At 35.8% G+C, this 16096-nt stretch overlaps 1 protein-coding gene across 1 annotated transcript; it reads right to left on the bottom strand.

Annotated features, from left to right (window-relative positions):
• Nucleotides 1-10975: 10975 nt before the first annotated feature.
• On the bottom strand, nucleotides 10976-14750 carry LOC144452099 (bone morphogenetic protein 2-like). Its single transcript, XM_078143110.1, has 5 exons — nucleotides 14432-14750; nucleotides 12808-12947; nucleotides 12489-12603; nucleotides 12018-12221; nucleotides 10976-11539 (listed from the first exon to the last, which is right to left on the bottom strand). The coding sequence occupies exons 1-5, from the start codon at nucleotides 14748-14750 to the stop codon at nucleotides 11019-11021; spliced, it is 1299 nt and encodes a 432-aa protein (XP_077999236.1). The 3' UTR covers nucleotides 10976-11018.
• Between the last annotated feature and the right edge of the window lie 1346 nt (nucleotides 14751-16096).

Below are 16096 nucleotides of genomic sequence, written 5' to 3'. Positions count from 1 at the left end.
TGGTGACTATTGAGTAGGGATCAGTCTCAACACTTTAGGGGTCTCTCCATTGGTGACTATTGAGTAGGGATCAGTCTCAACCCTTTAGGGGTCTCTTCATTGGTGACTATTGAGTAGGGATCAGTCTTAACCCTTTAGGGGTCTCTTCATTGGTGACTATTGGGTAGGGATCAGTCTTAACCCTTTAGGGGTCTCTCCATTGGTGACTATTGAGTAGGGATCAGTCTTAACCCTTTAGGCGTCTCTCCATTGGTGACTATTGAGTAGGGTTTTAACATTTGTAGATGTAAACTTGCCACTACACTACCTACAGATAATGTTGACCACTAATTAACAGATACAATGTCTTTTTATAAGTAATTGACCAAATTTTAGTGAATATATCTTTGGTTATTTGATGAAAAAAATGGACCAGTTGCAGCTAGCTAGTAGAGGTTTAATTAAAGGTTAGTTTACCTTAGCTTCCCAATCCAGTTAATCTTCCGAATGGTGTGACCACCATTAATGGACCGCATTTAATCATAAAATGATTGTTTTAAAACTGAAGGTATGTGTACAATAGTCAGTCTTGTTTTAAATCTATCAAACCAGCTGTGTACATGGGGACCTGGTAGGACAGAGGCTTTTTTAGTGAACAATTCAATCCCATGCAGTATATAGAGGCAGCAATGGAGAGTGAGGAAGTACATGTCATTGTGTCACTATAGGTCTATGCCAGGGGTAATAATTGTACAGCAGTTTAAGCACTGTGTAGTTATAATAATAATGATAATAATAACATCCTTTATTTGTCCAATAAAAAATTGGAAATGTGACGTGGTTTACACAGCCTCCCCGAATATTACAACATAATAGATACAACACTAAGACAAGTGGGAAATCTATAGCACCTTCTGATTAAAATACTGATTTAGCAACGAAAAGTATTTAAACAAGTATATAAAATTCCAACAAAACACATACAATATCACATTACACACATGCCATATGAACAACAGGCAGGTCTACCTACTAGACGATTGATTTAGCATTCTGATAGCTGAAGGCACAAATGTGTTTATAAATCTGTGTGTGTGACATTGAATTGAGTGGTATCTGATGCCGGTCCTAGTCTTAATAAAATTGTTATGCAATGGATGAGTATTGTCAGATCGTATAAGTACAGCTTTGATTCTCATGGATTTCATATACAGATCGTCAACTCCAGGCAATGGTGTACTTCTTATTTCTTGCTACTTTTAATTACTAGATTTATTTGATTTTGATTCGACTTGGTGATGCTACCACCCCAGCAAGAAATACAATATCCAATAATAGACTCGACAGTGGATTTGTAAAATGTATGTAAAATGTTCTTTGATACAACAAACCTATGCAACTTACGCAAGAAGTACATTCTTTGCTAACATTTGCGAATTAACATGTTAATGTGTTCACCCCAGGTGACAGTATTTGTTAACAACATACCAAGATATTTGTAACTGTCTACTCTTTCAACTTCCTCTCCATTTATCTCTAGCATAGGCAGATGTGAAGTATTCTTTCGAAAATCTATATTATCATTTCTTTTGTTTTCTTGACATTTAATATCAAATTGTTACCGTCACACCATGTCACTTCTTGCCTGTAAGTTTTGTCCTTATTCACAGTGATAAGGCCTACCAGAGCTTTATCGTCAGCGAATTTATAAAGTCTATCATTACTGTCGGCATGTTTTGGAGTACAGTCAGATGTAAAGATGGTTAACAAGAACGGAGAGATCACTGATACTTGAGACAAGCCAGTGTTCGTCAGTCGACTATCCGAGAGTGTTGAGTTCACTTATATGAATTGTATCCGCCTTACCAGAAAGTCAGCGACCCATCGGATTAATTATTGGCTTACAGCCATACCTTCCAACTTTCTAATTAGCAAGTTAGGAGATATGGTAGTGAATGCACTAGAAAAGTTCACGAAATAATATTCGAACCGACACATTAGTAACATCAAGATGTTGGATAACAGTATGTAAAAGGGAAAGAACTGCATCCTCTGTACTTCTGTGATGATGGTAGGCAAACTGTAGCGGATCTTGATACAACGATGTTTGAACAACGAGATAATGCAATAGAATACATTCAAGACATTTCAAAGTCGGTACTACTGGTCTGTAGTCGTTGTTCTTAGTTGGCCTTGGGGTGATACAACTCATTTTCCAGTAATGGGGAACAGAGCTACTGTCGATCGACAATTGGAGGAGTTTTGAAAAGACCGGTGCCAACTCAGTACCACATTCTTTAAGAAGTTTCCCTGTGATGTTATCAGGACAGTGGGCTTTACAAACATTAATGTTTCGAAACTGCTTTTGCACCTGATCTGTGGTCATCACAATTTTAGATTCTTTATTTTTACCTTGATCATCATTATCCAAAGACTACATTTCATTAGTAAGTTTCATTCCATTGTCATCCTCTTCGAAGCGAGTATAGACTTCATTAAGTTTGTTAGCAAAGGCCCTTTCATTGGTCACTGTCAGTTTGTCCTTGGATGACTTATACCCAGTTATGTTTTGTAATCCCCGCCACGTTTCCTGTATATTGTTTTGTTGAAAAATAATTCTCTTGTTTGCATTTGTAGTCAAGCTTTTTCTTCTTGTGTATTTCTTTTCTCAACAGTTTCTCTACTTCAGTATAGGCACTTTGTTTGCCTTGCAGTAGATGTTTCAAACTGCTATCGAAACATGGTTTATTATTTGGGAATCGTTTCAGAGTCCTAGTAGGTATGCATATATCAACGCAGTTAATGTACTCAGTTATCACCTCTGTTGCATTATCAGCATCTGCACCAAAAATCTCGCCCCAATTAGTGCAATCTAAGCAAGCGCAAAGTTTTTCAATGGGCTCAGGGGACCAGCGCAACACAAAGACTTTCTTTGGTTTTTTAAGCACAACTGAACTGATAAGGTTCAGTAGTGCTATAGGCATGTGTCTGTCTGTCTGTCTGTCTGTCTGTCTGTCTGTCTGTCTGTCTGTCTGTGTGGGTGTGGGTGTGTGTGTGTGTGTGTGTGTGTGTGTGTGTGTGTGTGTGTGTGTGTGTGTGTGTGTGTGACTGAAAGTCAAGAACTGCAGGACCGATGGCTTTGATATTTGGTGATCATGTTACTTCTGGTGTCTAGTTGGGAAATTGTTCAAATGAAAATGATTGCATCAGAGATGTAGGTTTTGGGTAAAAAAATGTGATTTTTGGTCAAAAAACTTAAACTCCAAAAGTGCTGGGCAGATTGGCATGAAATTTGGTGGGAACATTCTTAAGGGTGGGTAAATTAAGATTTGTTGATGACATGATGATTCCCTTGATAATATGCAAATTAGGGTTAAAACGTGTATTTTTGGTCAAAAACCTATAATTCCAAAACTACTGAGGTGTATAGATGAAGAAATATTAAGCATATAATGATCTCATAAGTAATATGCAAATTAGGTGTAAAAATGTGAATTTTGGTCAAAAATTTATATCTCAAAATGTACTTGGTCAGTGAGACTGAAACTTGGTGAGATGTTTCTAGAAGTGTTATTCTGCAGATTGTCTTCAAAATATTTTGACCTAATTGGCCCTAGCAACCATGACCACGCCCTTAGCAACAACTAAATGGCAGTATATTTTGGTCAAATAACAACATCATCTGGTAGGCAAGTGGTTAAACATTCAAAAATGTATGCAAATATCCCTAGCAACCTTGACCACGCCCATAGCAACAGCCAAACAGTCGTGTATTTCACAAAGATGATAACAGGGATTAATAGACAATTGAATAAACATTTAAAAAATGTATGTAAATTTGCCTAGCAACAAGACCATGCTCATAGCAACAGCCAAATAATCATGTATATTGCAAAGATAACAGGAGTTGAAAGACAAATGAATAAACATTCAAAAAATGTATTCAAATGTGCCTAGCAACAAGACCACGCCCATAACAACAGCCAAATGATCACATATATTGCAAAGATAGCAAGAGGATTAATAGACAATTGAATAAACATTTTAAAATGTATGCAAATATATCTAGCAACAAGACCACGTCCATACCAACAGCCAAATGATCATGTATATCACAAAGATATATCAGGAATTCATACACAAGTGAATAAACACATTCAAAAGTGTATGCAAATATATCTAACAACATAACCACGCCAATAGCAACAGCCAAATGATCGCGTATATTGCAAAGATAGCAACATGGTTGGATAGGCAACTGGATAGTCATTCAGCAAATGAACACCTATTTTTAGAATGGACTACCATATGGATAAACATTCTTATATATATACCACCATAAATGTCAATCTTACACCACTACATGCATTCAACAACCACCATATATTTCAATCTCACACCACTACATGCATTCAACAACCACCATATATTTCAATCTCACACCACTATATGTATTCAACAACCACCATATATTTCAATCTCACACCACTACATGTATTCAACAACCACCATATATTTCAATCTCACACCACTACATGTATTCAACAACCACCATATATTTCAACCTCACACCACTACATGTATTCAACAACCACCATATATTTCAATCTCACACCACTACATGTATTCAACAACCACCATATATTTCAATCTCACACCACTACATGTATTCAACAACCACCATATATTTCAATCTCACACCACTACATGTATTCAACAACCACCATATATTTCAATCTTACACCACTATATGTATTCAACAACCACCATATATGTCAATCTAATACCACAACATGCATTCAACTACCACCATATATTTCAATCTCACACCACTATATGTATTCAACAACCACCATATATTTCAATCTCACACCACTACATGCATTCAACAACCACCATATATTTCAATCTTACACCACTACATGTATTCAACAACCACCATATTTTTCAATCTTATACCACTACATGTATTCAACAACCACCATATATTTCAATCTTATACCACTACATGCATTCAACAACCACCATATACTCCCAAAAAAACATACATGTATTCAACAACCACCATATATTTCAATCTTACACCACTATATGTATTCAACAACCACCATATATTTCAATCTTACACCACTATATGTATTCAACAACCACCATATATTTCAATCTCACACCACTACATGTATTCAACAACCACCATATGTCAATCTTACACCACTACATGTATTCAACAACCACCATATATTTCAATCTCACACCACTACATGCATTCAACAACCACCATATATTTCAATCTCACACCACTACATGTATTCAACAACCACCATATATTTCAATCTCACACCACTACATGTATTCAACAACCACCATATGTTTCAATCTTACACCACTACATGTATTCAACAACCACCATATATTTCAATCTTACACCACTATATGTATTCAACCACCACCATATATTTCAATCTCACACCACTACATGTATTCAACAACCACCATATATTTCAATCTTATACCACTACATGTATTCAACAACCACCATATATTTCAATCTTATACCACTACATGCATTCAACAACCACCATATATTTCAATCTCACACCACTACATGTATTCAACAACCACCATATATTTCAATCTCACACCACTACATGCATTCAACAACCACCATATATTTCAATCTCACACCACTACATGTATTCAACAACCACCATATATTTCAATCTCACACCACTACATGCATTCAACAACCACCATATATTTCAATCTTATACCACTACATGTATTCAACAACCACCATATATTTCAATCTCACACCACTACATGTATTCAACAACCACCATATATTTCAATCTCACACCACTACATGCATTCAACAACCACCATATATTTCAATCTTATACCACTACATGTATTCAACAACCACCATATATTTCAATCTCACACCACTACATGTATTCAACAACCACCATATATTTCAATCTCACACCACTACATGCATTCAACAACCACCATATATTTCAATCTTATACCACTACATGTATTCAACAACCACCATATATTTCAATCTCACACCACTACATGTATTCAACAACCACCATATATTTTAATCTCACACCACTATATGCATTCAACAACCACCATATATTTCAATCTTACACCACTACATGTATTCAACAACCGCCATATATTTCAATCTTATACCACTACATGCATTCAACAACCACCATATATTTAAATCTTACACCACTACATGTATTCAACAACCACCATATATTTCAATCTCACACCACTATATGTATTCAACCACCACCATATATTTCAATCTCACACCACTACATGTATTCAACAACCACCATATATTTCAATCTTATACCACTACATGTATTCAACAACCACCATATATTTCAATCTTATACCACTACATGTATTCAAAAACCACCATATATTTCAATCTCACACCACTACATGTATTCAACAACCACCATATATTTCAATCTCACACTACTACATGTATTCAACAACCACCATATATTTCAATCTTATACCACTACATGTATTCAACAACCACCATATATTTCAATCTTATACCACTACATGTATTCAACAACCACCATATATTTCAATCTCACACCACTACATGTATTCAACAACCACCATATATTTCAATCTCACACCACTACATGTATTCAACAACCACCATATATTTCAATCTCACACCACTACATGCATTCAACAACCACCATATATTTCAATCTTACATCACTACATGTATTCAACAACCACCATATATTTCAATCTTATACCACTACATGCATTCAACAACCACCATATATTTCAATCTCACACCACTACATGTATTCAACAACCACCATATATTTCAATCTCACACCACTACATGCATTCAACAACCACCATATATTTCAATCTCACACCACTACATGTATTCAACAACCACCATATATTTCAATCTCACACCACTACATGTATTCAACAACCACCATATATTTCAATCTCACACCACTACATGCATTCAACAACCACCATATATTTCAATCTTACATCACTACATGTATTCAACAACCACCATATATTTCAATCTCACACCACTACATGTATTCAACAACCACCATATATTTCAATCTCACACCACTACATGTATTCAACAACCACCATATATTTCAATCTCACACCACTACATGCATTCAACAACCACCATATATTTCAATCTCACACCACTACATGTATTCAACAACCACCATATATTTCAATCTTATACCACTACATGTATTCAACAACCACCATATATTTCAATCTTATACCAGTACATGTATTCAACAACCACCATATATTTCAATCTCACACCACTACATGCATTCAACAACCACCATATATTTCAATCTTATACCACTACATGTATTCAACAACCACCATATATTTCAATCTTATACCACTACGTGTATTCAACAACCACCATAAGTTTCAATCTTATACCACTACATGTATTCAACAACCACCATATATTTTAATCTTATACCGCTACATGCATTCAACAACCACCATATATTTCAATCTTATACCACTACATGTATTCAACAACCACCATATATTTCAATCTTATACCACTACATGTATTCAACAACCACCATATATTTCAATCTCACACCACTAGATGTATTCAACAACCACCATATATTTCAATCTTATACCACTACATGTATTCAACAACCACCATATTTTTCAATCTTATACCACTACATGTATTCAACAACCACCATATATTTCAATCTTATACCACTACATGTATTCAACAACCACCATATATTTCAATCTTATACCAGTACATGTATTCAACAACCACCATATATTTCAATCTTATACCACTACATGTATTCAACAACCACCATATATTTCAATCTTATACCACTACATGTATTCAACAACCACCATATATTTCAATCTTATACCACTACGTGTATTCAACAACCACCATAAATTTCAATCTTATACCACTACATGTATTCAACAACCACCATATATTTCAATCTTATACCACTACATGTATTCAACAACCACCATATATTTCAATCTTATACCACTACATGTATTCAACAACCACCATATATTTCAATCTCACACCACTAGATGTATTCAACAACCACCATATATTTCAATCTTATACCACTACATGTATTCAACAACCACCATATATTTCAATCTTATACCACTACATGTATTCAACAACCACCATATATTTCAATATTATACCACTACATGTATTCAACAACCACCATATATTTCAATCTTGCACCACTACATGTATTCAACAACCACCATATATTTCAATCTTGCACCACTACATGTATTCAAAAACCACCATATATTTCAATCTTATACCACTACATGTATTCAACAACCACCATATATTTAAATCTTATACCACTACATGCATTCAACAGCTACCATATATTTCAATCTCACACCACTACATGTATTCAACAACCAACATATATTTCAATCTTATACCACTACATGCATTCAACAACCACCATATACTCCCAAACAAAACATACATGTATTCAACAACAACCATATATTTCAATCTCACACCACTACATGTATTCAACAACCACCATATATTTCAATCTCACACCACTACATGCATTCAACAATCACCATATGTCAATCTCACACCACTACATGTATTCAACAACCACCATATATTTCAACTCACACCACTACATGTATTCAACAACCACCATATATTTCAATCTCACACCACTACATGTATTCAACAACCACCACATATTTAAATCTTATACCACTACATGCATTCAACAACCGCCATATATTTCAATCTTATACCACTACATGTATTCAACAACCACCATATATTTCAATCTTATACCACTACATGTATTCAACAACCACCATATATTTCAATCTCACACCACTACATGTATTCAACAACCACCATATATTTCAATCTCACACCACTACATGCATTCAACAACCACCATATATTTCAATCTTTTACCACTACATGTATTCAACAACCACCATATATTTCAATCTTATACCACTACATGTATTCATCAACCACCATATATTTCAATCTTATACCACTACATGTATTCAACAACCACCATATATTTCAAGCTTACACCACTACATGTATTCAACAACCACCATATATTTCAATCTTATACCACTACATGCATTCAACAACCACCATATATTCCAAATAAAACATATCCATGTATGTCATTCTACAAGTTAAATAATAACTCCAAAATGACTAACACATTTTGCATTATATACAAAAAAGTTTTTAATAAAAGGTTTTGTTTTTTTGCAATTCTACTTTCAATAACAATAGTTGGCTTAACAGTGCTTACAGAGCTTGGCTATGATATAGACAACTTAAGAACAAAAAGTTATAATTTTAAACAGAATTATGACTCTTAAAATATTCTATTTACAAAAGAAACTTCTGTTTTGCCACAGTGATTTTATCTTGTACGCCTTAGTGTATATTTCACAACATGGTAGTCATGGTAACCACCAAGACAAGCTACACACTGCATGCCCATAATACTACACACCACACTCATGCATACAACCTTTTTCACTGTTATGTTACAACTCAATATGTGAGATACCTGGGACATTTTGGCCATCAATATGTGAGGTAGCCGCCAGCATGTGTTGGCTGTTAATATGTCATGTTGAATAATAGTTGAAACATTACAGATAATACGACATAACATGACACAAAATTATAGTCTAATTGAATCAACAGAAGTAGATTGTGTACATGACTTCAAGTAAATGAACACACAGTTTGCACACTTAGTTAAAACTGTCCAGTGAGAAAAGTTGTACAGCTAGGTTGTTTTCTCACAATTTGCATCTCTTTGTGATTATGTAATTTTGAGTTTGGGTGAATTTCTTGGGCATAATTTAGAAGAAGAAATAAGTGCAATGATCTATCTACATGTGTAAAGATGAAATCTAATCTTTTGTCATACATAGTTTAAGATATATATATTGGCAGTGGCTTTCTACATTTCAATTTTTATAATAAATGCTTCTTTTCAAGCCATACTAGTCAGATCCTATTTTACATACACCATATAGTAATCTATATGTACATGTTTGTGCTTTTTGAAACAATAATTGTTGTCTCTAAGCAATGAAAGAGCAAGTCTACACAATTCACATATCTGAAATAAGAACTTTTTTTTCAAAGTGAGAACATTTTTATCACTCTTAGTTGATGGATAACTATACATCCTACACATGTAGGGTCTATGGGATAACCCAGTGGTTCTATTTCAGACATATCTCCATGGTGAGTAGACTGTCTACCGTCATGTTTATTTTTATCAATTTTGGAAAAATAAAATAAGGCAAAGATATATCATATTTAGTGAGGGTGACCAGAGACCAAACAAGGCCAAGCTGTTATAGCGCCTCCTACCATCATTATATCCTTTGTACCTTTCGTTTTTATGTACATCCGTACGTTCCAGTGACTGTTATCAAAGTTGAAAGAATCACACCCTGCTACCGAGTTCAGTTATCGTAGTGTACATGACCATCGTACATTTTCACCATTTGGAAACATTAAGGTGCTTATTAGTGTAAGAAAAAACACAAAACAGTTGTTCATAAAAATAACGTAGAGGAAAAGAAGGAATCCAGTCCTGAAAATATTTGAATCCTGAGAACTATATTTAACATTGGTACTTTGATACCATCACGATATATAACTGGTGTTCTGTAAGTGGTATCTAAATAGACAAGTCAAGTCTAATTTTACTAGTCTTTAAACAAACTTGATAAACACAAATTTGATTGTTATTATAAATAGTCTTATTTTATAAACTTTTATATTCTAAATAAAATATTTTCAATCAGAAGTGTCCATGGAATTTTATCTTTAATAATGGCTAATAAGAAACTGCAGATGTCCTCAAAGTACCATTCCATAAGAGTGCGCCCTCTATAAATACATCAACCTGTACTTGGTGTATTTTTCAGTGACAGCCACAGCTAGCAGCCACCATGTCATCGTATTGTTTCAGAACGACGTTATCGTCCTCGTCGAAATATAGTAAACTGATGGAGAACAGTTTATCGGGTACACAACATGGCATTGCAACTTCATCACCCTGTTGAAGTGCGTTGACGATACTTTGAACAGTGGCGTGGTTTGTCGGTTTTGAAGCTTGGCCTAGTGGGAAAGGACACTCTCCCTTACAGTGGTAGGCGTTGTATCCTCTGGGAGAGATGATCCATCCAGACCAACCAATTTCCTCAAAATCAACATAGAGTCTTTGTCTTGAACAAGGTGTTTTCCACTGTCTTGTTGGTGCTGGTTCGCTGGGTCGTTCAGAACTGGAGGCTCGCCTGTGACGTGTCATGTCTTCGTATCTGTTGGTGTGAGTGTTGACGGCTGGTTTCTTCTTCCTGTGTCGTTCAGTGGCTGGTTGTGGGTGTAGTATATCTCCGTATGTCTGCATGATGTAGTCGTATGTATAATCATAGTCCATGCTATCTATAATATCAATAGAAACCAAAACAACATTCGAAACATAAGAAACCTTTTTTGGGGGTATTTTTTTACTTTTTTGTTGATAAAATATTTTGTTTAAAATTACTTTCTGTGTCACACGAAATTGTCCTGGTTACCATGGTTGCAATTTTTGAAATTATCCTGCTCTTGACTGACGTTGAATATATTTTTGAGTACAAAGATGGGGTCTGAACGAACAACGCAGTAGCTAAGGCCACACTTGTCTGTTTCATGGTAAACTTTTAGAACACAAGCAATTTAATCTTTGAAAACATAAAAAGACGTGCAAGTTTCTAAAGAAATATTATTTCAATAATTGCAACTTAAAATTGTAGTATAGAGAATTGTGTTGCACTTTTGGCGGGAAGGTACTTCACTTGACACTGCGCATGCGGGAGTTGAGTAAGTAACATTTAGTCATATCACAAGCACACAATGAAAAGGTTTAATTACTCACCGCTGCCACTGCCATCTGCGTAACCAAGTTGTTTTCGTTTCTTGTCGTTAGTAAATACAACAAGTATTGGTTGTTTACTTCCATGGTGTTCTTTCTTCTTAGCGAAACGGATGATAGCATTATCTCTCAACGTCACGCCAGTCATAGTTGTCACGGTGATAAGTAACCCATGATTGGACGAAGGGTTCTGTAACCATGACGACACAGCTGATGGAGCAAAATACGGAATGGCCAAATGAGTGTTTATTAAAAAAACCTAACTTTATAGCATCATACGAATTCTTGTAACAGTAACAAATCCACAATGCGCGGGACATCATATGCAAAGGGGGGGCTTGTTGAATGTCGTTTTGTGCATCGGTATTGTGAATAGAGATATGCTAGTACAAAAAATCAAGCTCGAAAAATGTCAAGTGGTAGAAGGATTATTTGAGCCTGACGATCCATTGAAAACAGCACATAACAGATACATACCTGAACTAATACTGAAAACTTCCCAACCAGTACTGACTGCACTAACCAACCGAGCTCCGATCAATTTAGCATTGTTTGTGTTCATATCATCACTAAGTAATTGGTAGACATGAACCTATAGGAGAAAAGTCATCGTTATTAGTCATGAACGTTATACCAGTGAAAAGAACAACAAGAGATTAAAAAAAAATATTGTTCTCTGCCATCACCGTCGCTGTCTTTGTTTTCGCCACTTGTGTTGTCAACTTTAGTGTACTTTGAAATAGATTGATACATGCAGTAAACCAACAAGATCGAGAGAACACCGAATTGACAGTACCTCAAAATAATGTTGTCGAAGATTTTCTTGAACTCTTCCTTTGGGTTTCAACTTGAAGAGATGCATTTCTGCTTGTAGTATATCCTCCGTGTTGGGAACACTTGACACGTTAAAATAGTAGAAGGTCTTTGACTTGTGGCCTGTAGAAATAAAACAACGTGTTTAATAGTTTGGGCGAATTTCAAGTAATAACCACCTCGTCATGATCACCGATCTAGTACAGAACAGCCTTCATCAAGGTCATACCAGTGATAAAAACTGTTATTCCAGGAATGCTGTGTAAAGTGCGATGTAAGTTGACGGGGGGGGGGGGGGTTCGATTATCGTCACAGTAAAGTACTTGTGGTTTATTTTTCACCCATCGAAAGATGAGTACGTTTTCAAATGCCATCGATGGGTATAACATCTGGCATCAATATTATGGGATGGTTTTAGATTCAATAATTTACTGTACTAAGATCTGCTGTAAGCCAGATTTCACTATTAATGCCTTGTTCTAGTTAATATAGTAACAAGCAAAGCAGATAGAAAAGACAATGGTAACAGAACCCAATGGGGGTCTGAACGGACAAGTATGAAAGTGACTTTTGTTTAGCTGTGAAAGTGGTCTTTGTTAAATGTTCCCAATGTGCGAATTTTTGGTGAAAAGCCTGTTTTTAAGTAGAATGACTTTTGACGGCTTTCCAATTGTCACTATTACGTCGTTTCACACCATTTCTAAAACAAGAAAAATGTTCGTTGTCACAGAGTAGTATGAATTCGGAAATTTGAGGAAAATACAATATATGAAGATGTGATGGTGTATTCCATTCAGTATTTGATACGGCGACGGTAGTCATAGACAGTGGAGGGGATTCCATTATAGACAGTGGAGGGGTTCCATTCAGTATTTGATACGTAGTCATAGACAGTGGAGGGGATTCCATTCAGTATTTGATACGTAGTCATAGACAGTGGAGGGGAAACTCAACCGTCTATGGTTTAATGTAGCTTGTGGTATTTTAGTGAATTGTAAAATTGCCACCATATGATCTGCCACCGTGCAACTTAAAACACAATCCATTGTGGTAACACTTTCACACTTCTTGCATCCATGGAAGTATCTCCCACTTCCATCTTACGTCCAAGATTTTAGTATAACTAATACAATTTTGAGGGAAATTGACGAAATTGTAAAAGTGTTTGATTTTGAGGAGAAAGATATTTCGGTTTGAGAATAAAACAGCAAACATTTTAATCGAAGTATCCTACTTAAATCATAAAACCAATGATGTGTCAGATTAGAACTTTGGCGAGTTCTAGTAATGTGACTTGGGCCGAAGTTGACAACTCAACTATGTCAAGCATCTATATAAATTGGTCGAATAAATCAAATTAAAACACCATGACACAGAGCTACAAAGTGACACGAAATATCATGCATTATTTTATATGTTACAGCCATTGGCATTGGCATGTCCACCAAAATGTGTGATTTGGTAAACTATCCAAATATATGCCATGTTCAAGAATAGGCGTTTAGATTAGAATATGACGTTGAGGAAGAATTCTTAATTTCGTTAAGTTGTTAAATGTTCCCAATGTGCGAATGTGGTATGAAATTTAGATAAAATAATCAACTCACCTTTGTTTGGAAAGGATCTAATGATATCAGCATGGTATGGATTTGGAGCTCTAGTAATTCCGCTGTCATCTGCGATACTTCGGTATAGGTCGATCATAAACTGGGGAGGTGAATTGTTCTGTCTAAGATGTGGTGTGCGATGGTTTGGTATACCAAAAACTTCAGAAAGTTGTTCGATTGCTTGTTCTCGCACCATGTTATTCATTTCTTCATGACTCTCCATCCGTCGATAATCATTCGTCAGATCGGCGGTGATCGGAGAACTGACGACGAAGTGGTACGAAATGGCGATAAATATGAAGATTACAAGGTGATGCATTTTTCTGATGTGTGGGGAATTCTCACTTCACAGTCAAACTTTTTCATACGTCGATGAGTCGGGGGAAGTCCTCTGAATTGGTTGCACCTGAACGGCAGACTGGCTGGCGCCAGGGGTTGTCTCAGATGTATAGCTTTGGCGTCGTGTGATTGTTAATTGTCTGCTTAACATGGCATGATTGACAGGATGACAGCTGCAGGTGTGAAGTCTTGCTTTAGGAACCAATCAGAAGTCAGTAATTAGAGGTAATCCTCTTATGCCTCAATACAATTAGAAATGTCATTCATGGTAAGGTGTTCGGCCGAACATTAACACCTTCCTTTAATTGGGTTTTTTCTCCATCAATTAAGGATAGGAAGGAGAAATGCGGAGTGAAAGGAGTTTGACTTGAATCTTTACAAGACACGGCGTGCAGCTGTGACCACTTTAATGTATAGTGAATATAGGCACGGTCTGTTTCTATACCTTGCTTCAAAGTACTTGTCGTTCACTAGCACCAGGTGTGGACATGTTTGTGGAGGGGTAGTACACTGACCAACAATTCTACCTTCACCTTGTCACCCTCTTAATACTTGGCCCTCTGCCAACTTATTAATTTATAATTACCAAATTAGTACAGCTGCGTCGGTTGTTATAAGCAAAGATCGTGTTTTTTTAAATGATAAACGAAGATCATGTTGAAGAATGTGCATTATTCGAATACCTTTGCACCATGTGTCAGAAAATTGGTTTAAAATTGATTACTCGATCTTCTTTTTCACAAAGCTGTAGCTGAATTTTGCCAGGTGTTGGGCGATTCCATTTTATGTTGGGTAGATAACGTGTACACCACTTAAAACTTTCAAGATAGGCATCTATGTACCACAGGAGAGTTAAAAGACAAAACTGTGTATACACGTTTATATAACGTAAATCCAGAGATTAATCAGTGCTTAGACGATTTGTGAAGTGTAACACATAGAAGATAAAAATGTTCTAAAAACTAGGCTTTATTGTGAGTGATATTTCCACATTTTTGCTGTCTTTGTTGGCGTGTTTTTGTGTTGGCCATTGTGTTAGCAATGAGGTGTAAAGGGTTGAAAAGTAAAACAAACAATTGGAGCATTGGTGACTACGAGAGTTTTCAGAATGTTCATTGTATGCTCACCCAGGCTTTGTCACTGTTTTCTCTCTCTATTTACTTAGGTGGTCTATACGAAAAGCAACGCCATGCGTTTGTCGGGTACCCTACCTCAGGTGATCCCCGAAATCTGTTTTCTGTCTCCAGCCACAAGGTAATAATAAATAAAAACTAGGAGTAACCATGGAAACAAGTACAAACAACGTAACGTTCGCTGGTGATAGAT

The sequence above is a fragment of the Glandiceps talaboti genome, chromosome 22 (genome assembly GCF_964340395.1).
Source record: "Glandiceps talaboti chromosome 22, keGlaTala1.1, whole genome shotgun sequence".
Taxonomy (NCBI): Eukaryota; Metazoa; Hemichordata; class Enteropneusta; family Spengelidae; genus Glandiceps; species Glandiceps talaboti.
Note: the sequence above shows the minus strand (reverse complement) of the source record. Positions and strands in the feature narration are given on the sequence as shown.

Coding starts and splice junctions, on each gene's coding strand:
- LOC144452099 (XM_078143110.1), bottom strand. CDS start 14,750: ATGCATCACCTTGTAATCTTCATATTTATCGCCATTTCGTACCACTTC. Junction 12,948..14,431: donor TAGATCCTTTCCAAACAAAG/GTGAGTTGATTA, acceptor TTATTTCTACAG/GCCACAAGTCAAAGACCTTC. Junction 12,222..12,488: donor AGTTTTCAGTATTAGTTCAG/GTATGTATCTGT, acceptor TTGCTCCATCAG/CTGTGTCGTCATGGTTACAG.